Raw genomic sequence first — 27,243 nt, forward strand, 5'->3', positions numbered from 1 at the left:
CTGTATCCACCATTATGCTGATTTAAAAAGGAAGCTTTATATAAAGAAATTAATTTATAACAGTTTAAAATAATTTTATTTTCTTGGATAAGTGTTTTAAATTTGTGTTTTGAGAGAAGTTTTATGGTACTTCCTTTATAGTTTAATTCTAGGGGGAAAGAGCAATGACATGATTATGAAGATCCAGTAAGATCCTATGTCTTTGGTTTCTGTGTTTTGCTTACCATAAATGGAAGGAGAAGTTACTGAATAAATCAGCAGCTGCAGAAGCTGTTTCCAGAACTCTCAGCCTTCAGACAGTAAGGGGCTCAAACAACCAGTAAGAAGGAGGTTACAGCTGCTGGGGGAAGGACTCTGTTGCCTTGCCCGTACTTGAGTCCAAGTTCCAGTTTTGGGTGACAGTCCCAAGTCAAGTAGTGGCACTAGTATAACACAGCTTGCAGCTGCATTGGAATAGAAACCCTTGTCAAAGTTCCAGGACAGAAAAGAGTGCTTGTGGTCATGCAAATACCAGAGCACAGACCAATGGAGAAATAAACACACTTCTCCTTAGATTGTACCACTTTGAAAAAGCTGATAATTTACAAGTCCCTAGAAGTATTTCTGAAAACAATTTCACAAAACCCCTGAAGGCGGGACAGTGTGCTCTCCACCCTGGAATATGATATCCTGGAGGTCAAAGGAGCTAGGATTATAACCAGGAATTACTTCCCCTGCAAAACTTAGAATAATATTATTTTTTGCTTGATTATACATTTTTATTTAATATATTTAGTTTTCAGCATTGATTTTCACAAAAGATTGAATTACAAATTTTTCCCCGTTTCTACCCTCCCCCCACTCCAAGATGGCATATATTCTGGTTGCTCCATTCCCCAGTTAGCCCTCCCATCTGTCACCCCACTCCCCTCCGATCCCCCTTTCCCTCCTTCTCTTGTAGGGCAAGATAAATTTCTATGACCCATTGCCTGTGTGACTTATTTCCTAGTTGCATGCAAAAACTTTGTTGTTGTTGTTGTTGTTTTTAAATGTCTGTTTTTAAAACTTTGAGTTCCAAATTCTCTCCCCTCTTCCCTCCCCACCCACCCTCCCTAAGAAGGCAAGCAATTCGACATAGGCCACATGCGTATCATTATGTAAAACCCTTCCACAATACTCATGTTGTGAAAGATTTTTGCTCCTTCCTAACCTATGCCCCTTTATTGAATTTTCTCCCTTGACCCTGCCCCTTTTCAAAAATGTTTGTTTTTTATTACCTCCTCCCCCTGTCTGCCCTCCCTTCTATCATCCCCCCTTTTTTGTCTTCTTCCTCCTTCTTTCCTGTGGGGTAAGATACCCAATTAGTGTGTGGTATTCCCTCCGCAGGTCAAATCCGATGAGAGCAAGATTTACTCATTCCCCCTCACCTGCCCCCTCTTAGCTTCCTACAGAACGACTTTTTCTTGCCACTTTTATGTGAGATAATTTACCCCATTCTATCGCTCCCTTTCTCCTTCTCTCAATATATCCCTCTCTTATCCCTTAAATTGATTTTTTTAGATATCATTCCTTCATGTTCAATTCACCCTGTGCCCTTTGTGCGTGTATATATATGCATATACATAATATATACATATATATATCTACATATATATCTACATATATACATACATAGACACACACATATGTATATATGTATACACATATACATATATGCATATTCCTTTCAGCTACTATGATATTGAGGTCTCATGAATCATACCCATCATCTTTCTATGCAGGAATGTAAACAAAACAGTTCAACTTTAGTAAGTTCCTTATGATTTCTCTTTCTTGTTTACCTTCTCTTGATTCTTGTGTTTGAAAGTCAAATTTTCTATTCAGCTCTGGTCTTTTCACTGAGAAAGCTTGAAAGTCCTCTATTGTATTGAAAATCCATATTTTGCCTTGGAGCATAATACTCAGTTTTGCTGGGTAGGTGATTCTTGGTTCTAATCCTAGCTCCGTTGACCTCCGGAATATCATATTCCAAGCCCTTTGGTCCCTTAATATGGAAGCTGCCAGATCCTGTGTTATCCAGATTGTTTTTCCACAATATTCAAATTGTTTCTTTCTGGCTGCTTGCAGTAATTTCTCCTTGACCTGGGAGCTCTGGAATTTGGCAACAATGTTCCTAGGAGTTTTCTATTTGTGATCTACTTGAGGAGGTGATCTATGGATTCTTTCAATTTCTATTTTACCATCTGGCTCTAGAATATCAGGGCAATTCTCCTTGATAATTTCTTGAAAGATGATATGTATGCTCTTTTTTTGATCATGGCTTTCAGGTAGTCCAATAATTTTTAAATTATCTCTCCTGTATCTATTGTCTAGGTCAGTGGTTTTTCCAATGAGATATTTGACATTGTCTTCCATTTCTTCATTCCTTTGGTTCTGTTTTATAATATCTTGATTTCTCCTAAAGTCACTAGCTTCCACTTGCTCCAATCTAATTTTTAACATAGTATTTTCTTCAGTAGTCTTTTGGACCTCCTTTTCCATTTGGCTAATTCTGCCTTTCAAGGCATTCTTCTCCTCATTGGCTTTTTGGAGCTCTTTTGACATTGAGTTAGTCTATTTTTTAAAGTGTTGTTTTCTTTAATATTTTTTTCAGTATTTCTTCGGGTCTCATTTAGCAAGTCATTGACTTGTTTTTCATGGTTTTCTTGCATCATTCTCATTTCTCATCCCAATTTTTCCTCTACTTCTCTAATTTGCTTTTCCAACTCCTTTTTGAGCTCTTCCATGGCCTGAGACCAGTTCATGTTTTTCTTGGAGGATTTTGGTGTAGGCTCTTGGATTTTGTTGACTTCTTCAGGGCATATATTTTGGTCTTCTTTGTCACGAAAGAAGGATTCCAAAGTCTGAGATTGAATCTGGGTGTGTTTTCGCTGCCTGGCCATGTTCCCAGCCAACTAACTTGACCCTTGATTTTTTCGTCTGGGTATGACTGCTTTTAGAGCAAAGAGTACTTTGTTCGAAGCTTGAGGGGATGCACCGTTGATTTCAGAGCTATTTCTATACAGTCAGCTCTGCCACACCAGCACTCCTCCTTCCTCAAGAACCACCAACCCGAACCTGACACAAATCTTCAGCAGGCTCTTGCACTCCTGCTCTGATCTGCCACTTAATTCCTCTCACCACATGGGCCTAGGGCCGGAAGCAACTGCAGCTGTAGTTCTGTGGCTGCACCTCCCCTGCAGCCCCTGGGGCAGTGGCCAAACTGTGAACTCTGTACCCTGCAGTCTTTCCCACTAACCTTCTCTATTGTCTTTGGTGTTTGTGGGTTGAGAAGTCTGGTAACTACCACAGCCCACTGATTCAGGGTGCTAGGGCCTGTCCTGCCCAGCTGCTGGTCTGGTTGGTCCTGCTGCCTCCCATGATGAGCTTTGCTCCCCTCCACTCCGTGCATGATAGACCTCATCCAGCGACCATCTAGGCTGTCCTGGGCTGGATCCCTGCTTCGCTCTGCTGTTTTGTGGGTTCTGCAGTTCTAGAATTTATTCAGAGCCATTTTTATAGGTTTTTGGTGGGACCTGGTGGGGAGCTCATGCAAGTCCCTGCTTTCCAGCTGCCATCTTGGCTCCACCCAAAACTTAGCATAATCTTGAAAAGGACAAAATGGACATTCCATGAAATGGAGGACTTTCAAGCATTCATGATGAAAACACTGGAACTGGATGTAGAACCTACCTTTTCCAAAGACTACATATTCTAGCTGATATTTGGAATTTGTTTTATAAATAACTAGAAAGGTAGAAAAAGATGACTATTTCAACACTAGCCCTTATATGTTATATTCAATTAATTTAACCAGCCTATTTTTTAACTTTCTAGATTGGAGACGTGTTTATTAATGATAAATGCAATTGTATAGAGTTAGTCTTACCAAAGCTTGGGTGAGGGGGTCAAAGATAACACAAGAAAAGCAATGGATGTCTTACTACATTGACGTTCATGCAAAGTCAAGGAATAAAGACAGGTTCCATAGAACATCAGGTGAGACTCATGAAGAAGATTTTGTGTAGATCATGAACAAGAGTTCTATTTGATAATGAGGTCTGGCTGGGTTACAAGTTGTCTGTATGGAGGTGGTACCTACACCAATGGGATTGCCAATGCATCAAAGTGAATGAGATATGTCTCTTGGAAATATTTCTATTTCCAAACCTCCTTTAAACATAAGGACAAGGTCAGATTGAAAAACAATTTTAGTATAGTTTAATGATATAAACTCAAAATACTGCAAGATGAATTCAATGTCATTGAACGAGCTAAAACTGCTAATTCTAAAAAAAAACCTTATTAATTTTCTTAATTTTTTTGTAAAGAAATGATACAACTTAAAAGTATTTATAAATTATCTAGTACAGATGTAGATTCCTGAAAAGTATTAGTCTTAGAGAACTCAATTCATACTTCCCCCTTGAATTCAGTGCTCTACACACATTTTTAAAATTTCCCTTACTTTCTATTTTAAGTCATGGATGTAGTAATTGCAAGTATTTTTGTCAGCGACATATTGTTGCATGTGTTTGACACAAATGTATGTTCAATAATAGAAGCAAGTCATTTGCAAGAATTTCAAATAATATTTGAAAGGAAAATAGGCATCATTGTGGAGATGGGAAGGATAGAAATTTCCCCCAATTATTAATGCTATAAAATTTTATTTCATTTGGCTGCTGGATGCTTCCAATTGTTTTCTGAATAGTCAAAGTCATTTTGTCATCAAGAAAAAAAAATATTTAAACTGTAGGGCAGCCTAAATTACAACCTTTGGTCGAAATCCAGTTATAAATGAGGTACAGAAGATGCAGTGTAAGTTGATAGAAGCAGGTACAGCCCTCTGCCCAAAATTATCCTCAGAAGTCCACTGCTTTGTGGGAAAAAATTAAAACTTCATTGATTCATTGCTTAGAACTTATCACTCTACAATGTCATTAAGTCTTCTATTTTAAACATGATGGCTAGTGAAAACAAGCCCTATGCTATTTTTTATGATTCCCAAAGCCTAGTTTGGAGTTAGAAACATAGACATTAATAAATAAGCAATTATTAAGTGCCACTACATGTAAAGAATTGTGTTTAGTGCTAAGGATAGAAGGAAAACAGTCCCTGCTCTAGAGCTGATTAGATTCTGTCGGGAAACATACAAGTAGAGACAAATGCAAAATAGATACAAGATAATTTTTTTGAGGTGGGGAGGCTATAGTAATCCATAAAACTTTTAAAATTAGTAAGTGATACTTAAGCTGAGTATTGAAAGAAACTGGAATTCTGAGAAACCTTGAGGTTAGTGGGTAGTGTATTGTAAGCATGAGAACAGGTTAGTAGAAATTGTCAATAGAGGGTTAGTGGAGAAATACAATAAAATATAAGATTAATATGTGGTTTTCTAAGTCAATATGTGCCCACAGGAATCTTTATATATGGTATAGTGGTCCCTATTTCTGTTTTTATTTGATACCAGTGTTGAAGATGCTCTAGCCGATTTTACTTATCAGTAAATTGAAGCTTAGAGTTGAGAATTGGAGTGATAACAAGAAGCAGTAACAACTCCAAATTTATTGGAAAATAAAGTTGAGGGAAGGCAGATGATGTTGAATAAAGCTGGAGAAGCTAAGGCAGATTGTGAAGGCCTTTAACAGACAAACAACAGAGGTTATTATTGTTCCTAACTAGGTTTTAATTTAGTCATTAGGTAATTGGGTGTAATGTCCTAGAATAACTGAGCAGAAGATAGATAGACTTGAGGGAGGAAAAGAATGAAAGGAAGCAGAATGGAGGAGATCAGTAGGAGCAGAGTCATTGGCAGGGTAGGTGGGAAGCTGCTAAATTTAAAAAAAAAAGATATAAATCTCATGGGAGGTATTTTAAGGCTCACATAGTCTTGAGATATATGAGTGAGAGCATAAAAGGATGAAAAAGCATTTATTAAACAATGTGCCACAGTGCTAAGCCCTGGAGATGAAAGTTTGAAAAGTGAGAAAGTCTCTGCCTTCAAGGAGCATGCATTGTAATAGAAAAAAAAAAGCACTCACATAGGAATAGTGACCAGAGAAAGAAGAGGGGACTTTTTTTGGGAAAGTCAAGATATGGTGAGTAGAGTCAAGGCATATTACATTGATTCATTCTTTCCATAAGAGATTCTAGTATTGATTGAATTATGGTTCCAGAGTCAGAAAGCAAAGGTGGGAGAAAATATAGATCCTATTAGAACAGATGGTAGGAAGATGGTCAGGGTTTATAGAAAAATATTCCTTGGGCTGTCTACATATGTGTGATGACTGTGTGATGCACTTATTAATCCAGATAGCACATGCTTTACGGTGAGAGTTCTAGAGTTGAAAGAGCAGCAGGGTGATAGCCAAGATAGCTGGGATGTCCACAACTAAAAGCCCTGGAATTATAGATTTTTTAGTGATGACAAGATATCGTATGTCAGAGGTTTCAAGCATGGAGCCTGTAACATTTCTGAATGCAACCCAAACTAGATTAAAATGAAATTGAGACATATTTAACAAAATAAATAAAAATTTGACAAAGTATTACATTAATACATAGTTTTCTATGTCAATATGGGCTCACAAAAATCCCTATGGTCTACTGACTCACGTTTCTATTTGAGTTTGACACCATTGTTGAAGATCATCTAACCTAACCTGAACATTTTGCTGACAAGTGAACCTCAGGATTATTCAAGTTCATACAAGTAATTCTGAAGATGGTCACTGTTGGGGAGGGGGATGATATTTATCACTATAAAATCCAATTCTTAACCTGGAAAAACATATATGAACTGATGCTGAATGAAGTGAGCAGAACCGGAAGAACATTTTACACAGTAACAGCCACAGTATGCAATGACTGATTTTGATAGACTTAGCCCTTCTCAGCAATGCAAGGACTTAAAATAATTCCAAAGGACTCATGATGGAAAATGCCATCCACGTCCACAGAAAGAACTATGGAGTCTAAATGCAGAACAAAGCAGACTATTTTCTTTTTTTATTTGTTCTGTTTTACTTTTTTTTTTCTTTCACATACTTTCATTATAATTCTTCTATACAACATGACTAATGTGAAAATATATTTAATAGGAATGTACATGTAGAATCATATCAGATTACAGGCCATCTTAGGAGGGAGAAGGGAGGGAGGGGAGATAATTTAAAATTTATGGGAGTGAATGTTGAAAACTAAAAATAAATTAATTAATTAAAATAAAATCAAATTCAATTCTAGAACTTCACCAATGTTGATAGAAATACCTAAAAAGATTTTCAATTTTTGATTCATTCTCTAGTTTGACTAGTCCAACTGGACAAGTCACTTAACTTCCTTTTGCCACAGCTTCCTCAACTTGAAAGCTGCCAAATAATAGCACCTACTTCCCAGGGTGGTTATGAGAATCAAATGAGATAGCATTTTGAAAGTTCTAAGCACAACATCTAATGCATAGTAGGGGCTTAACACATATTTCCATCCTTTACTGTTTCCCATAAATGTAGATGAAGATTGACAAGGACTAGAATCACAAAACAGAAAAATCTCAGAATTGAAAAGTAGCTGAGCAATCATTCATCAAGTCCTTGTCTTTGTCTCAATTCAGATGCATATGGTAGTACAGGAGGGTCTTATTTCATTAAAGGATACTGAGCTGAAGTTCTTTCAAGCTGAAGACCTAAGCAGTAAAGCATGCAAGCTTCCACAATCTCATTGTCTACCCAGAGGACCCAATTACCCTGGGCTATTACGCTAATCTGGTTGCTTTTACTATAACTTCCAGTCACTGAGGATATAATCTATGCCTTATCTGGAACTACAAAAGTATAGAAACACCTGGTTTTCCCACTCTGTTGTGTACCACATCATACCTATCAGATTGGCTAATATAACAAAACAAAAATGATAAATGTTGGAGAAGATGTGGGGATATTGGAACACATGCATTGTTGGTGGAATTGTGAACTGATCCAACCATTCTGGAGAGCATTTTGGAACTATGCCCAAAGGGCTATAAAACTGTGCATACCCTTTGATCCAGCAATAAGAGTACCAGGTCTGTATCTCAATGTAACAACAATGCTACTTGTAGCTACTGTGGCTGTGCAAGACCAATAACCCCAGTACACAGGAGGACTGCTAGGACAGGTTCTTTGATCTGCTTTTCTAAGGAAATCAAATTTAAGGGGTTTACAATCTAACTTTAATTGAATATACATATATCATTCACTTTGCTCAGGGGGAAAAGTCAGCACACTGAACTTCAGAGAAAATACAAACAAATTACAAGCAGAAATTATTTAAAAAGAGCAAATAAACACAAATCAACAGGCAGGGAATCTATCTGTCTGACCAAGACATTATATACATAGTTACCAGAGAGAGAGAAGCACCAACATCTGGGTTTTTCAAAGCTGGGGGGCCTCCTGCGGGACTACCCAGAGTCTCCACATCAACACTCTTCTAATGAGGGAACCCCCAAAGCAAAATGCTAATATCTCACAGTTCTGAGAGTTCTTGATTCTCAATTCTCAATTCTGAGTTCAATGGCTATCCTCTGGGTATATGCACCCTTTTTCAAGGCCCAAGAACTTTACACCTATTGAGGCCTTCACACCTCTCATGACCCAATTAGGAAAAATGTATGGGCCTTCCTACAAATAAAGGCAAAACTCAATGAAAGGTACTTGATGGCCTTAATGCTGAGAAGCACTCCAAAAGAAAAAACAGTAAAAAGTCCCACTTTGCTTGCCCTTACACCCAAAGGGATCATAAAAAAGGGAAAAGGACCCATATGTACAAAAATATTTATTACAGTTCTTTTGTGGTGGCAAAGAATTGGAAATTGAGGGGATCTCAATCACTTTGGGAATGGCTGAATGAGCTGTGGTATATAAATGCAATGGAATACTACAATTTCATAAGAAATAATGAGCAGGCAGGTTTCAGAAAAACCTGGAAACACATATATGAACTGATGCTAAGTGAAGTGAACAAAACCAGGAGAACATGGTACACAGTAACAGAAACATTGTGCAATGACAAACTTTGATAGACTTAGCTCTTCTCAGCAATACAATGACCTAAGACAATTCTAAGACAAGTTCTGATGGAAAATGCTCCCTACATCCAGAGAAAGAACCACTTTTTTTCTCATGGTTTTTCCCTTTTGTTCTTATTCTTCTTTCACAGCATGACTAAAGTGGAAAAATGTTTAATATAATTATATATGTATAGAGAATATCAGCTTGCATGCCATCTTGGGGAATGGGGAGGGAAGAGGGGGAAAATTTAGAGTGCAAAATCTTATAAAAGTGAATGTTGAAAACTAAAAATAAATTAATTTAAAAAAAGAAAAACCTGTTTTTCTTCTAAGAAACCTATAAGGTCTTTGAAGTTTTAAAAGTATTATTTCAGTAAAAAACCGAAGACAATTACAAGATATATTCTATATAAAATGAATGAAGGCATATCTAAAGAAGAGTTTACTGAGTCTACATTTCTGAATACATCAGAATGGGAAACCAAGATGATCTAATGTTTATTCACAGGTAGACACAAGTTGTGATTATTATTCCCTAGATGTAGGAACAGTCTAAATCCTTTTCAGAACCTGCTTTCTAGATTTATTTCTAGTTATAGACTCTATTACGGCTCCAGGCCATTCTGCTCTTTCATTCTAGAGTTGTTCTACTCCCTGATTATCTTGCTTCTACGGAAGTTACTCCATTGTTTCAACAATCCGGCTAGCAGCTTCTGTGGGGGTGCAAGATCCACCAATTACCAGCACCCAGAAAGCTGCCAACACATTGCAAATGCACAGGTTCTTTTGATCTGCTTAACTAAGGAAAGCTACGTTAAGGGGTTGACAAGCTTACTCTAATTCAGAATACAAATATCATTCACTTAGTTTAGGGGGAAAGACCAGCACACTGAACTTCAGAAGAAATTACAAACAAATTACAAACATCAACGGACAGACCCAATACAGATTCATAGTTACCAACCTCTAGGTTCAGCCCAGGAGCTCAGAAAAAGGGCTGGCCCAGAGTTATGCGCACCACCACTGCTGTGGGTAAGGGCTCCAAAGAAAAGAAAGCCAACCCCTGGTTTTATATCTTTTTTAGGATCAGGGGTGAGTCACACATGCGACTTACCCACATGACCTAGAATCATCACAAAGAAGTGACTTAAATCCACATCCTCTAAAAGCCTCTGCTGTCCCAGACATGTAAACTAGGCCCTCCCTGGAGTTAGCCCCACCTTGGGCCCCACCTTAGTTGCCAATCCACACCCACATAGGTTTTACACCTAATAGGGTTTTGGGCCTGGGGCTTGGCACCTAGTAAAACTCAATGAAACACACTGAATTATTCAAAGGGAACAAAAGCCAAACTCTTCAAGGGCACTTGGTTGAACTAAGTGCTAAGAGCCAATTTTGCTTACCAACACACCCATAGAGGAAGAATGCGTTTTATCTAGCCCCAAAAGAACTTCTGGGCTTTGGAATATCCTACAATTGATCTTGAAATTTCTACTTCATGCCCTCCTGGTTGCCTCTGTGGGTTTGAACTTCTAGGATCCATCCTTTCTTCACATCCCTTCACTTGGAACCCTTTTAAATTTATCTGGTAAAATCAATAGATAGATGTTAAGGGCAATCATACCCTTTGACAAAACTATACATCTACAACAATTGCCCTGGGCTGTATCTCACCTTAGTTAAGCATTAGGCCTCAAATCCTGAAGCAGACATCACATTTCTCCTGTTTCTGAGTCTATATTCCCCTTGCCATTACATGTGAAGTTCTGCTTCTCATCTGGGCAAATCACCTCTGCCTCAGTTTCCTCAACTGTGAAATGGGGATAATTTGACATCTATCTCCTAATGTTATTGTGAGAATCAAATGAGATATTTGTAAAGTGCTTAGCAAAGTTCCTGGCACATAGTAAGGGCTATAATAGTGCTAGCCATTATCATCACCACCACCACCCCTCACCTCTGCCATAACCCCAGCACTCCTGCACCCCCTACCTTCACCACCACCCAATACCACCCCTTACACTACTCCCCAATATCATTACTACTTTCCAAGGCAAAGGTGCCTTTCTATTACTACTACCACAGCAATTGACCGGGGCTCACTAACTTTTTGGTTCATCATACGATCAAGCTGCCTCAAATTCCCAAACTAAGTCATTACCATTACCAGCACATTGCTCATGTGCCCCCAAGACAGAAGTGAATAGAGATGTTCCCAAAGTTCTTTAATGAAATCATTATAATAAATTGAATATATAAGCTTAATACTATATTTCATTTGAATTCAATAAGCATTTATATAAGCACTTACTATGTGGAAGAAACTGTCCTGGGCAGGAAGATGAAGACAAAAAAGCAAAGACTCCCTTCTCTCATGGAGCTGATGTTCTGCATAACATGTAATTATTTACAAAAAAAACCAAGATTGTTGATATGGGGTATCTACGTCCTGATATGGGGCACAAATGGGGAGAGGGAGCAATAACTTTACAAACATCATCTCGTTTGATCCTCACAACAATCCTGGGAGATAGGCACTAGTATTATTTCCATTTTACAGTTGAGGAAACTGAAGCAATGTTATTTTTGAGCCTATGTGTAAGTCTAAAAAGCATTAAATATAGGTAGGTAGGTAGGTAGGTAGGTGGGTAGATAGACAGATAGATAGAGAGATGGATGGATGGATAGATAGATTGGACATAGGTTTGAATCTTGACTCTGTCACTTGTGTCACCTTTGGATATTCATTTAGCTTCATTGGGCCTCATACCATCTTTATTTAAGATGAGAGAATTTAACAAGATGACCTCTGAGGCTTCATCCTTCTCTAAGTCTACATTATTAGAATATTTGCAGAATGCCACTGACATCCTTTTCTGATATCTTGTCAAGATTTGAATGCTGCCTTGGATTTTTTTTTATAAATTGGAAGTTCACTATATGGCCCCCAGCCATCTATCATTCAAGAACCAACCTAAATTTAGATAGCCCAATCACTGGACGGTTGGGTTTGAGGTAATGTTTGGTTTTTTTTGTTTGTTTGTTTTTGTTTTTGGCCACAAAAGCTCACAGTAACCCATGATCTACTAAGGTATCTAAAGTTTTCAATCTGTATCACTAAAATAATTAACCACTCCATATTAAATCAGATTACTATACCAAGGAATAAGGAACAGAATGGAAAAGGACCCTAGAAACCTTATAATCAAATCTTTATTTTATAGATGAGAAAACTGAAACCTAACTTAAAAATTTTATATTAGGCAGCTGGTGGGGATAGCTGGCCCCTTCTCCACAAAAGAACACATTATTTTGTTCTTGCTCACTCAGCTATCTTTACTCAGACTTTTTGTAGTATACAACATAACTAAAGTATGCAGTCATTACTAACCTTCTGGAATGGGGTTACATAGAGCTTTGATCATTATAGAGCAAAAGCAGCATTTATATCTTCGCCCTCAATATTAGGGGAGAAAATCTATCTCCCAAGTGCTTTAAGATTACAGTGCTTAAAATAGTACAGTAAAATAAATTCTACCATAAAGGATAAAAATGCCAATAGAATACGTAATTTTGTTCTTAATTGGACTTATTTCCTATCTTAACGAACTGATGACTAGAATCAATGCCTAGTCATGACCACATTGCCCAGAGTGAAACTCCTGGAATGGAGCATATTATCATTTTGAATAATTTCATAGTGACTCAGCTTTCATTTTCCTGCTATTTGTAAGACAAAATATCCATAGTGTGTAATATTTAAGACCTTTCTTTTACATTCTAAATTTGTTCTTCTTAAATTAAGTTTAAAAAAACTATTTTTCTACTCAAATTTTCCAATATAAAATACTAAATGATTTCCAAATGGATTTGAGCTTTAAAAAAAGGCATTTAAAATGGACCTGGATACAAATTATCTGACAAAAATGTTATGAATTTAAAAATTTCTCATAATTGAAAAAGTAAAGTAATCCATGAAATTTTACTTTTTTGCATGAGTTCTACACAAATTCTTCACCTTTCATATTTACACTATATATTATCATTTTCACTTGCTTCTCTTTCTACAAAATGATGATTATATCTCCTTCCTTTCTACTCCTACCACAGAAGAGGAGGATCACTTTAACTGCTGTTTGTCTACATTAAGTACCCATTCCAATATTCGTACCACTGGCAGGCTAATTTTCCTTTTGCAGAAAGCTAGATATGTCACTCCTTTTCTCAAAAATTTTGAGCAGCTCTCTCTTTCCTACTGAGTAAAGTATTTTCTTTACATTGCATTCTTTTCATTAGATTCTAAATCGAATAGAAACTAGCTTGATTAGAGATAATCTCAAAGAGCAAATTCTGAGGAGACTTCGAACCCATAATAAATGGAGGTAAACTTCAGAAGAAAAAATAATTCAGTCACAAGGATCACAAAGGTATCTTTAAAAATATGAAATAAATTATAAAACTGGAATAGCTAGGGAAGAAACAAAGGCAAGGGAAATTTGATACTTTAAGTGAAATGGTGGGAAACCATCCCCAAAAAATAATACCCTTAATTCTATTTTCTTACTTAATATATTTAGTTTTCAGCATTGATTTTCACAAGAGTTTGAATTACAAATTTTCTCCCCATTTCTACCCTCCCCCACACTCCAAGATGGCATATATTCTGGTTGCCCTGTTCCCCAGTCAGCCCTTCCTTCTGTCACCCCACTTCCCTCCCATCCCCTTTTCCCTTCCTTTCTTGTAGGGCAAGATAAATTTCTACACCCAATTGCCTCTGTATCATATTTTCTAGTTGCATGCAAAAACTTTTTGTTTTTGTTTTTGAACATCTGTTTTTAAAACTTTGAGTTCCAAATTCTCTCCACTCTTTCTTTCCCACCCACCCAACCTAAGAAGTCAAGCAATTCAACATAGGCCACATGTGTATCATTATGTATAACCCTTCCACAATACTCATGTTGTGAAAGACTAACTATATTTTGCTCCTTCCTAACCTATCCCCCTTTATTGAATTTTCTCCCTTGACCCTGTCCCTTTTCGAAAGTGTTTGTTTTTGATTACCTCCACCCCCATCTGCCCTCCCTTCTATCATCCCCCCTTTTTTTAGTCTTCTTCCCCCTTTTTTCCTGTGGGATAAGATACCCAACTGAGTATGTATGGTATTCCCTCCTCAGGTCAAATCTGATGAGAAGGAGATTGACTCATTCCCCCTCACCTGCCTTCTCTTCTCTTCCAACAGAACTCTTTTTTCTTGCCACTTTTATGCGAGATAATTTACCCCATTCTATCTCTCCGTATCTCCCACTCTCAATATATTCCTCTCTCATCCCTTAATTTGATTTTATTTCCTTTAGATATCTTCCCTTCATCTTCAACTCACCCTGTGTCCTCTCTCTCTCTCTCTCTCTCTCTCTCTCTCTCTCTCTGTCTCTCTGTGTGTATATATATATGTATATATATATACACATTTATATACATTTACATACACACACATTTATATACACATACATACACACTCACGTATACATATATACATAAACATATATATATGTATACACATACATACATACATATGCATATTCCCTTCAGCTACCCTAATACTGAGGTCTGATGAATCATACACATCATCTTTCCATGTAGGAATGTAAACAAAACAGTTCAACTTTATCCCTTGCAATTTGTTTTTCTTGTTCTTTTTCTTGATTATCTTTTCATGCTTCTCTTGATTCTCCCCACCCAGAGAATTCCTCGGGGGGGAAAAAAAACACTGGAATAGAGAAGACAGAAGTGGGGCTTCAGTGGCCGAGTAGTGGGAGTACCTGAGTCCCAGGGGGGCAGAGCCATCAGGGGTCAACACCAGGAGCCCAGATGTGCTCTTGCTCCCCCAGGGGAAGTGCCAGACACTCAGCTCAAACAACAAAGAGCTGAGACCATTGCTGAAGAGCAACAGCTCTGGAGAACAACCCCAGGGGAAGAGGAGATTTCGGGTGGCCAGACTCCCTCCCCCACACCTCAGGAAACTGAAGGCTATAATTCACAAAGCCAACAACAAGACTCACAATTCCCAGAATAAAAAAGCTCGGACAGAGAGCCCTGAGCCCCAAAAGCAAAAATTTATTGTAAAGCCAGGAAAAGGCTAACCAACATGATGAACACAAAAAAAAATGAGGACCATTGACTCTTCTTATGGAGACAGGCATGATCAAAATACCAATTTGGAAGAGGATAATAATGATAACGATACCCACATCTGATACCTCAAAAGGTAGTGTGAACTGGTCTCAAGCCCAAAAAGCATTACTGGAAGAGCTAAAGGAGGATTTTTTTTTGAATTTTTATTTTTAGTTTACAACACACAGTTCTATATACTTTTGAGTTCCTGTGTAGGAATGTAAACATTTTAACCCTGTTAAACCCCTTATTTTTTGAAATATGACATGTAGGTTCATTCTTTGATCATGGATTTCAGGTCATTCAATAATTTTTAAATTGTCCCCCCTTGATCTATTTTCCAGCTCAGTTATTTTTCTAATGAGATATTTTGTATTTTCTTTTTTTTAAATTCTTTTCATTTGTGTGGTTTCTTGACCTCTTATGGATTTATTAGTTTCTATTTGCCCAATACTTTTTTTAGGGAATTGTTTTCTTCAGTAAGCTTTAGTACCTCCTTTTCCATTTCACCAATTCTACTTTTCAAGTTCTTTTTCACTGAATTTTTGTACACTTTTTTCCCCATTTGGCCAGTTCTGCTTTTTAATGATTTCTTTGAGCTTGTCCAAGAATTCTTTTTAGGCCTAAAGTCCATTTACATTTTTTGAGGCTTTGGATGTAGTTGTTGTCTTTCTTGTGTTAGTCTCAGTTTGTGTTTTGATCTTTCCTGTCCCCATAGTGAATTTCTTTGATCAGGTTTTTAAGGAAATACAGGACAAGTTAAATAGGTAGAAGAATCTTAGGTACTCATGGCTTAACCTTGGAAATATAATAAAAATTATTATACTACCACAATTGATTTACAATTTTGATGTTATACTATTCAAACTATCAAAGAGATACTTTATAAAATTGTATGAAATTTCAAAAATTCTTTTGGAGAAACACAATACCTAAAATATCAAGGAAAATAATAAAAATGTTAGAATTAACAGGGATAGCACTTCCATACCGCAAAGTACCTTATAAAACAACAGTCAACAAAACCATTTGGTATCGGTATAAAATAGTGAAGTAGCCCAATAAAACAGGTTAGACAAGGGAGGCCAGTAAATAATGGAAACCAATGAATCAATGTTTGGAAAACTCCCAATTATAAATTATCTGAGAAAGATTTTTTGATAAGAACTGCTAGGAATACTTGAATTCATTCAGGTAGAATGTAGGCTTAGATAAGTACAATATACAATATTTGTCAATCAATTCAAAATGGAATCATCACCTTAAAAGAGAGGATTGTATAGTTTTAAAAAACTAGAAGAAAAAAATCTTAATTTTTTTTCTATTTTTGGTAGGAAATGTTTTTTTTTTAAATACTTTTTTTTCATTCAGCAAAATTCTGCTTTTTCTCCCTCCTCTTATCTCTGTAACAAACATGTAAAATCAAAAAAAAATTCATATATTGGCCATGCCTCTCTCTCTATTTTTTCCCCTCAGTTTGTGCTCTGGGTTTGCTACATCTCTATCAATAAATGCGTAGCATAATTTCATTGAGTCTTCTTCTATCATTGTTGGTTGTTGAAATGAACAGAATTCCTAAAACTTTCAATTTTCTTGTCTTCATGCTATATTGTTGAAACTGGTTCTGTTTTGTTCATCTCACACCTTTCATCATTTCTTTTTTGTTCACTTGTTTTCAATTTAATATTTTATTTTCCCCAGTTCCATGTAAAAACCATTTTAGCATTCATTTTTAAAACTTTGAGTACCAAATTCTCTCCCTTCCTCCCTTCCCACACCTCCTCATTGAGAAAGCAAAAAAAATTGATACAGGTTATATATGCATGGTCATGCAAAATATTCCCAAAATAGTCTTGCTGTGGAAGAAAACAGAGAAAAATAAACAAACTCAAGAAAAATAAAGGAAGCTTTAAAGTTATGTTTCAGTCAGTATCCAGATATCATCAGTTCCTTCTCTGGGGATGGATAGCATTTTTAATCATAAGTCCTTCAGTGTCTTCTTGGATCATTCTATTGCTAAGAAGAACAAAATCATTCACAGCTGATCATTTCATAATATTGCTGTTACTCTGTACCCACTAAATTTTGCTTTCTACCAGCCTGTGTAAGTATTCCCAGGTTTTTCTGTGACTGTCCTGTTCATCAATTCTTATGGCACAATAGTATTTCAACATAATCCCATGGCAAAATTTGTTCAGCCCTTCCCCAATTGATGGGCATCCCCTCAATTTCCAATTTTTTGACATCAGAAAATAGCTGCTATAAATATTTTTGTACATATAGGTCATTTTCTTTTTTAATCTCTTTTGGGATCCAGATGTGTTAGTGGTATTACTAGGTCAAAAGGTACGCATGGTTTTATAGAACTTTGGGTGTAATTCCAAATTGCTCTACAGAATGGTTGAATCAGTTTACAACTCCACCTACAGTACATTAATGTCTCATTTTTCCCACATCTCCTCCACCATTGGTCATTTTCCTTTTCTTTCCTATTAGCCAATTTAGTAGGTATGAGGTGTAGTACCTCAGAATTGTTTTAATTTACATTTTTCCAATTAGTAATGAGTTAAAGCATTTTTTCATACAGTTATAGATACCTTTGATTACTTCATCTGAAAACTGTTCATACCTTTTGATCATTTATCAATTGGGGAATGACTTTTTTTTATAAATTTGACTCAGTTCTCTATATGTTTGAGTTTCTTTCACAATGTGGAACAAAAGGGGATTAGTCAGGACTGAAGGACATTTGGAATGTCATTATTTCATGGAGTGCCATTGCTAAAGAATTCCCACTCACTGGCCAACCTACTAGTAAAGATCTTTCCATACATAGTCAGGCGGGTCTTTGGACAAACTCTGTCACCAGAACTTGAAGACTTTCTAGCACTGTATTACTTCACAGAAATTGGTTTGCTATGCAGAAGACTGAAGACCCAGGGGAAACCCTAATTAAATAATTGAGGCTAAAAATTATTCTTTTAAGGGTATAATTTTAAAAAGTGTTTCTTAGGCCCCCATTGCATCCAAATCACTGACCAAGATATTCATAATGTTCTAATTACAAGGATTTCACCACTGTGAGGGACAATATTGTACTGTAAGATGTTTCAAAACCAAGCTAAGAACTGCATACTTGGATCCATATGAATAGAAAGAATCTTATCTTTCTTATGTTTAATAACAGCTTGTGATCTAACATTATTGAGCCCTTGATTTTATTTCTTCATTTTCTGTTCTATATGCCACTTGGAAATCAGAACTCTGACTGACATGTCAGTCCAAAAGCTATTGTTGCAAATTACTTGTTATAATAATAAAAGTAATTGACAGAGTTGTTAAAATGTAAGTTAAACCTTTATTTTTTCTCTTAAAACTAGTATGGCCTTTGAGTACCCAAAAACATCTCCATGCTATAAGATATCAACTGAAACTTTCACAAAGCATACCTCAGAAATATTTAGACTGAGAAAATAACTGCATAATATTTCTGAATATTCAGAGGTTTCTCGAAGGAGTGTGCAACAATGTACTTAGGATTCTCATGTTTCATAGTACCATAAGTAATGTAAGGTTTCTCCTGTGCATAGCATCCAATAAATCCCATATAGACTATCCACATAAAATTATAAAAACTTTCTTTTAGATCTTTGGGTCCATGTCATGGGCACCAGAATAGGAAATATCCTATTTATCTTATCTTTATAACTTTATCTTCATCAGTTATCTTTATAACTCATGTTTATTAGATGGCTTGCCCATCTCCTTTTCTGACCAAGCATTTTTTATATGGTATCTTCTTATATCATTTCATGCATGTAGATTGTTAATGGTATTAGCAATGTTTCAATTGTTTTCTCTCACCTTACGGGTGATTCACCATTTTGATTCCTCAAAGATCATGGTATTCTGTGATTTTGAACCAATTTATATTGCTAGAAGAATGTTGGTTTTTAAAAAGATTAGTTTGTTTAGGGAAAAAAAACATCTTTAAACAGTAATAGAAATAAATACATAATTCAATCATAATCTTCAAGTATGCATTACTAATTGTGGACTTTTTAAACTTACATTTTAGTAGTAATATAAAAGAGGATACTTAGTAATATTAGTTGAAATAGTGATCATTTAAGAGTAAATTTTGATTTTCTCAATAGGTAACGTAACATATACTGTAATAATCTATATTATAGATTATATGTAATGTTATCTATATCATGAATTATAATTATATAGTTATATATCATATAGTAATTATCATTGGCAAATTTAGCTAATGCTAAAAAGCAGTAATTGTTGAATTTTTAAAAGGAAGATTTCATGTGAATGGCATTTTAAATTTCTGCTTGGGATAATGTATGCTAAAACAGTCATTGCAGTTGTATGAAAACACATTGGTTCAGACAAAAATTTTAATTATACTGAATATATATGCTTGCTTTGCCTTAAATATAACTTTCTTTTTCTGTCATCTCTAGCTGTAAACACAAGATGTACCTGGAGAAGCTGCCAAACACTAGCATCATTATTCCTTTTCATAATGAAGGTTGGACTTCTCTTCTGCGCACTATACACAGTATAATTAACAGGACTCCAGACAGTCTGATAGCTGAAATTATTCTAGTGGATGACTTCAGTGATAGAGGTAAGGTCAAATAAATAACTTTTAAATCAAATCTGTTACAACCCCCATGAGTGGGTATGGATGGAAATGTTGATACAGGGATTATATGATGATTTCATTCAGGCTGCTTCCAGGAAAAAAAAAAAAAAGATTTTGATGCTTTGGGTATTTTGTAATCTGATGAAATGGTAGCCAAAGGGCAATGTGGTGCAATGCTCATAGTATTGTTTTTAACCTTTGATGGTTGAATTGATTAGGATTGCCATCTGTGGAACCAAAGTGAACTTACATTAAAATGGACCTATATGTGTGAAACAACTTTGACTTACTATTTAGATTCAAGGTTGAAACCGAATTGTATTAGACTTAACTGGGAGATACTGATGATTTGTTGAGTAGCATTGTCAATTGCTTCACTTATTGCACACTAAAATATTCTTCCTTGATAGGTTTTTTGTAGTATATCCACTGCTGGCTTGTCCTGATGAGGCTTTCTGCCAGTGCATTGTTTTTGTTTGTTCGTTTGAATTTTTAATTGTGAATTATTAAATAGTGACCTTACCACTGTTGGTCTTCAGGTTAGTTGGGTCTTAAGTTAGTCTTTGTCTTAGATGGATATCAAGAAAGAAAGTATAAGATATTAGGCAGATTTGAAGGTATAGGCTGTGAAGATGAAGTTACTTCTTAAAATCCTAACCCAGGGGTGGGGAACCTGCAGCCTCAAGGCTACATGTGGCTCTCTAGGTCCTCAAGTATGGCCCTTTGACTGAATTCAAATTTCATAGAGCAAATCCAGGATTTGTTTTGTAAAACTTAGACCTAGTCAAAAGGCCACACCCAAGGACCTAGAAGGCCTCAAGACCTCAGGTTCTCCACCTCTGCCCTAACCTTTAACAAGACACTAAAGCAAACCTTTTTTTTTAATTAAAAAAGTGGTATGACAGTATGTTATTGTCTTTCCATACGGGATGTCATTTTTAGAATTGTGCACTCTGGTAAAAATTCAATTTAGGTAACAAGAAAAAGAAAAATGTCGGAGTTTCATAAAACTCTTCCTTGAACAAGATTTCAGAATTTTTTTTTTGTATAACAATTATAATTATTGATATTGAAGGAATCTTCCCTATGTGGTTTACTCTTTGAAAAGAAAGCTGTGACCTGGCAGTTTTCCAACCTGGTATTTTTTTTGCATGAAATTACTCTGTTTAACTATACAGTTAAGTTGTGTAGAAGAATGACATGAGAATAATTTGATCATATATTCTTTTTTTTCTGAAAGGGAATACAGCCTGAGATTGTATGGGGTTGATTGAAATTTTGGGAAAGCCTGTCTCAAGCGAAAACTTAATTTTCTCTCTAGTCTTTTAAAAGTCCTTTTTTTTTTAAAGAAATAGCTAAGTACAGTATGGGGCTTTCTTAACAGTTGGATTTTCAGTATCTCTAATGATTGATCTGAAATAATATAAGAACTATCTCCCTTACAAAAAACAAAAGTTTCCTCTGCAAAAAAAGCACAACTTAAGATTTGACTGGCAAGAAAATAGCTAACCCATCATAGAAATATTGACTGTAGGTTGCAGTGTATTTTCTACCTCACAATGTTGAATAGAAAAATACTTAAGCAGGTGAACACTGAAGAAGACCTAAGGAGGAGATCTAAGAATTAAACTGAATTTGGCAGAGACTTCACACACATAATTTTTAATTGCACAGTAATTTCCTTCTGAATCTTGGTAAGTGACCTTCATTATTACAAAGTATTCATAACCATTTCAGGCTATAAATAGATACTTAATGTGTATAATCTATCTATTGTCATCCTTTAAAAAGAAAGAGAGAGAAAGAGTTAGAGGGACAAATCATCCACTAGCTAGTAGTCCTTTTGGTTGATTGACATATAGATAAAGAAAACTGAAATCTTGGATAATTATCTGGATAATTAACTTTGCCTTCATAAAGGTTTTATCAGAGAAGGATTTTTATCTGGAGGTAACATAGTAAAAATCCTTTGGTGACAGAAATGTGATCTGGAAGAAGACTTTGTGACTGTATTTCTCAGCAGACTTTTCATCTAATGATACTTAAAGGGGTAAGAGGGCAATGGTAGCAACTTCATTTATCTTGGCCAATATATTGCTATCATCTTTTGTACAACGTGGACTTTGATGGACTATCCCTCTGCATGTAATGTAGTTTAACAGTAACTTGAAAGTGGAGAAGATTCAGAAGGCTGTGAGTGTCAATAACTTTGTAATACACATGAACAGGATTTTTTGGAGTAGTGGTCACAAATGTTCCCTTCCTATTAGCATTTTTCTTGCCTGTAATAATTTTGTTTCCTAAGATAATTCTCTATAATTTGTTTTTATCTATAACATAATAATAAAGTATTAAATTCAAGACATTAATTTCATGATTGTCACACCAATATGCTAAGTGGCACTGATTTTGGAGACAAAAGATCAGGTTCAAATTTCTGCCATGTGAGCAATTATTAACATTAGACCAGAATTTTCCCCTATTTTTCTTATGTATAAAATAAAGGGGCTATATAAAACTATCTCTAAAGTTGCCTTTCCATAATGCTTACTTTTTTGTCTCCCACCCACCCTTTCTTCCACAGGTAACATGGTAGATATAGTTCTGGGTTTGGGGTTGGGAAGACCTGACTTCATATCCATACTATGAAACTTATTATGTGACCACTGGGCAATTCACTTCACATCTATGTGCCTTATTTTCGTCATCTGTAAAGTGAGGATGTTGAACTCAGTGGTTTCCAAGGTCCTTTTCAACTTCAAATCTGTGATCCTATCACTGCTGGTAAAATATAAGCTCCTCCAGGTTAGGGGCCAGTTGTGGTTTTTTCTTGTTGTTGTTTTCTGCTTATTTGTTTCAATTTATTTTCATTTGTTTTGTGTTTTATATCTCCGTTGTGTAAGATAGGGTTTTGCCTGTAGTAAGGAGTGAATACATATTGAGTTGAATCAACTTCTGTGAACTTATGCATAGAATATTCTCCTTCTCCTTCTCTACCGCACCCCCACCACAATTGGATTTCTATCTGTTCTTTAAAAGTCAACTCAAATACCATCTCCTAAATGGAACCTTGTCTGATTGCAATTACCTCCCTCTCTAATGATCTTAGATTATGATATTTTATATTCTTCTCTTGGTGTAGCAGCTTATCTCTCCTATTAATTCATGGAGGACAGGCCTACATTTTACATAAATTCTCAGATTTCCTGGGGACATAACAGTGTGCTACACAGAAGATGTGCAACATCAATATTTGTTGATTCATTTATTGATTTTCAAATACTGTAATTATGGAAACAACTTGGTCCTTTTAAACTGCATTATTTTTTTTCCAAAACGAAACATCTTTTATAACTTTTTTAAATCTTTAAAAATACTAAACATGGAAGATTCCATAAAGATATATGAATGGTATAGATATTTTAACAGGTCAACAGTTTTGTGTTACAAAAACCTATCTAATAAATGTTCTATGTGTTATAGTTAGGAATATTAGCTGACCTAAATGACTACTGAAATTGCTTAATTCTTTTCTTTTTTTTTCTTTAGTTGAATATACTCAGCACAACATTTCCCTAATGAGAAACAATGAATGGTTATTGTGTTCATTTTGGTGGGTAATCCCATATATTAAATAAAATTAAAGAATATCTCAAAGATCCTCATTGAAACGGAAATCCATTTTTAACTTAAAACAATGCATATAATCAATGACCCTGCATTTAAACAATTATGAAGATTAATAATGGTTTAGAAAGTTACTTTGTCTTAAAAAGCTTATTCTGCTTTCATTATTACTTATGAGAAGATAAACTCTTGGGGAAGAGCATGCAATTTTATTTATTTTTCATGAGTTGAATGTTATAATCTGAATTAAGACAAGATTGATTTAGCCATGTCCTAATTTTGTAACTATTAAATATACTGTGGAAAAGTGTATTATACAAAATAATTGAAGCAGAATATCAACAAAAGAGCATTGGAAAGTTGCATAGTAGTTGTGAGCAGGCTGCAGCATATTATATATGAAAAATGATGCAGAAAAAAAGTGGTAAGAAAGATGTCAGAGAAAGTTGTATGCAGAAAATAATGAACTTGTAACAAAAAAGGAAAACCTGTCAGCTATAGTGGTGTCCCTGTTATGTTGGGAGATTATGAAAAACAATCCCCACATAGTGATCTTTCTATGGAAAATTTGTGGGAGTATATCAGAGAGAGTTTACTCAGGATGGACAAATGTATATAGGTTGTGATCTGTGTCTTTATGCATATTGATATTATCACAAATCCACAAATTCACTAGGGATTAAAAAGAGGAAAGTTTTATTGGTATATTTTTGATCAAGTTGGGCAAATACATTTTTAGAAAGAATACATGGTGCATGAATTCATTTCCTAGTAAGGGAACCATTTCTTCCTTATGAAATATTTAATTAAACCATTTGTGTCAAGTTAGTGTAGAAAGATTTCCAAACCAATTAACTCTTATTAACATATATATATATATATGTATATGTGGTGTGTGTGTGTGTGTGTGTGTGTGTGATGTGTGTGATGTGTGCATACATATGCCCTCCATTATCCATATAAAGGCATATGACTCGAGCCATGGAAGAAAAATTGGAATGTTATTTTTTTAAGTCTTGTGTAATTGATTGATCCCACTCTCAAACTTTTACATGGCAATGTTTTCTATGGAGAGGAAGAATGATACTGAAAATATATTTATATCCTAAACCTGCAGAACATAAAAATTCAATTCCTAAAAAACAGCATTTTTCTTTGCCTCCTGTTATCACGTGAGTTCTGGTTTAGACATAAATAAAGCTTTTTCAGTTGGAGGTCATATTGCTGAGGGCATTTTTAATTACCTAAAACTGAAAGTGTCACCAGGGAACCATCTACCAAAAAGGATGCTATATGTCTATCTGTAGATTTATAAAGACTTGGATTTCTTACCATGAATTCTCCTGACTTTATTCCCTATCTATGCAGCTCACTTCAAGAATTACCAAAATCTGCAGTTAATTCTTCGGACAAAATATTTTGCTAAATGAGCTGACCATATTAAATACTTATTTTCCCAGATGGTATAGCATAATCAAAAATGATCACAATAGAATAAAAATCAATGAATTCATATTTATTAAGTGCTTATTATATGTGAGAAACAATGTTAAGTGTTGAAGCTAAAAAGTAAAAAACTTTCCCTGTCTTCATGGACCATCTATCAAAGGAGATAAATCAAATAAATATATACCATATATCTACAGAATAAATCGACTTACCTTTAGAGGGAAAGGCCAAATAGGACAGGATCAATCTTCAAGAAAACTAGAAAGTTTAAGAGATGGAAATTACAGGGGAGAACATCCCAAGGTGTACATCAACTACAAAGGCATAGAGAAGAGAAGTGAAGTGTTATGTTGGAGGAACAATAAGTAGGACAATAGGCCTAGATCATACAGAATGTGGAAGGGATAATGTATAAAGATTTTGGAAAGGTGGGAAAGAGTCAGATTGTAAAGCACTTTGAATGACAAACAAAATACCTTCATATCTGATCCTTGAATTAATAGGAATCTACTGAAGTTTATGAAGTGGAATAAAGGGTGCATAATCAGACCTGTCCATTAGGAAAATCACTTCATTGGTCATGTGGAAGATATATTGAATTGCAAAAAGAATTTTGAGACAGAGGCCAATGAAAAGACAAAATATTTCAAGTATAAGATGAGTATCTGGACTAGGGGATGGGCTTTGTAAGTAGAGAGAAGATAACATGTATGAGAGACATTATGAAGATAGAAATGGCAAGATTTGACACTAGATTAGATTGTACAGTATGAAAGAGAATGAGGAGTAAAGGCTCACATGGAAGTTGTAAACTTAGGTGACTGGGAGAATCGCAGTGACTTTGACAATAAAGGAACATTTTAATATTGCATGATTAATTTTAACTTTTCCTAGCTTAGATAGTTTTTATGGAAATTTGTTTCTGAGTCATATCCATTGCCATAATTTAAAAAAAAAAGAAACCAAATACCTTCAGATGTTTCTGGCACCAATAAACCTGTATGTGGAGTTGCCACACAAAAAAGTCTTCCAGAATGTTTTCCTTTACATATCTGGGAATAGTGTCAGTCCTATTCCAACTCCTGGTTATGGAATGCAAAAAATCATGGATCCTTAAGATTTAGGCCAACAGAGTGTAACTGTGGTATGCCTTATCAAATTGGAAAGGCTTGAAAGATCCTTCAGTAACTTGATTTTTTGTCTGTGATCTGGGGATTTGCTTAGCTATAGGGAAAGGAATACGTTATCAAGAGGTTAGACTCCAAAAGATGAATTTTTCAGCTAAGTCAACTCATGACATGAGAAAGAATCACCACATGTGTCAGTGAAGAGAGTGCCTATCTGAATAAGTCATAGGAAAACACCTATGGACTTCAATCAGACCAGAAATTTCTTATGGTTAGTCTAACTAGCATTTCTGGAAAAGTATGTTACATAGAGTTTCTCTGTCTGTCTCTACTCATGTTGACTCTTCCAGAATACTTTGTTTTTGTAATCAATAACCTTGTTAAATTTATATTTTCAAAGGAGAAAAAATATTTGAAAGAATAAGCATACAATTATAGAATATTATGAAGGCAAACTACCCTAATATCTGTTACTTGTTGATAGGGTAGTCTGTAGGATACTTGCTGGGAACAAAATCATTATTCTTAAGTTCTGTTCTTCTCTCCATTTTTAGTGTCAACACTTAATATCTAATCTCCTAAAATAACCTGAACAATTCAAGGTTATATAGTCTAAAATTTCAGATGTTCCATTTATAAGTGGAATGTATAAATGAGGTTATGTTTCAAATTTAAAATGTATTATTTCTTGATATTTCACCATTATCATACTATAGAAAGAGTGCATTGTTTTTAATCATAAAACAGGGTTCAAATGCCAGATCTCTCAATTATTACCTAGGTGACCTTAGTTAGTTTCCTTCACCTTTCTGGGTCTCAGTTCTATGTCTGTGAAATGAAAGAGTTGTACTATACTACCTCAAAGTCCATTTTAGCACTAGTTCTCTGATTGTCTGATTTGAATGAATTGATAATATTCAGAGTTTGACAATTTTCTAAGAATTTAAAGAATTATTTCAAATTAAACCAGAAAAATTTGTGTAAGACAAGAAAAATAGATTGATCTTACACAAATTTCTCATATCTTCATTTCAATAGTACTGAGTCTTAAAGGTAAACTTCTATATAGATTCTTCCAATAAGTTAGGAAGAAAATTTAGGGAAACTGCTACAACTCAATCTCTCTGACTCCCTGG

The 27,243-nt window shown here is 35.3% G+C and overlaps 1 protein-coding gene across 1 annotated transcript in view; it reads left to right on the top strand.

The window, feature by feature from the left end:
- GALNTL6 (polypeptide N-acetylgalactosaminyltransferase like 6) overlaps positions 1 to 27,243 on the top strand; it is a 1,125,319-nt gene that overhangs the window by 207,091 nt on the left and 890,985 nt on the right. The window contains exon 6 of the mRNA XM_036763330.1: positions 19,720 to 19,886. Coding sequence (XP_036619225.1) covers positions 19,720 to 19,886 — 167 coding nt within the window. The remainder of the gene's footprint in view (positions 1 to 19,719; positions 19,887 to 27,243) is intronic.

This window comes from Trichosurus vulpecula, chromosome 6 (assembly GCF_011100635.1).
Source record: "Trichosurus vulpecula isolate mTriVul1 chromosome 6, mTriVul1.pri, whole genome shotgun sequence".
NCBI classification, from domain to species: Eukaryota; Metazoa; Chordata; class Mammalia; order Diprotodontia; family Phalangeridae; genus Trichosurus; species Trichosurus vulpecula.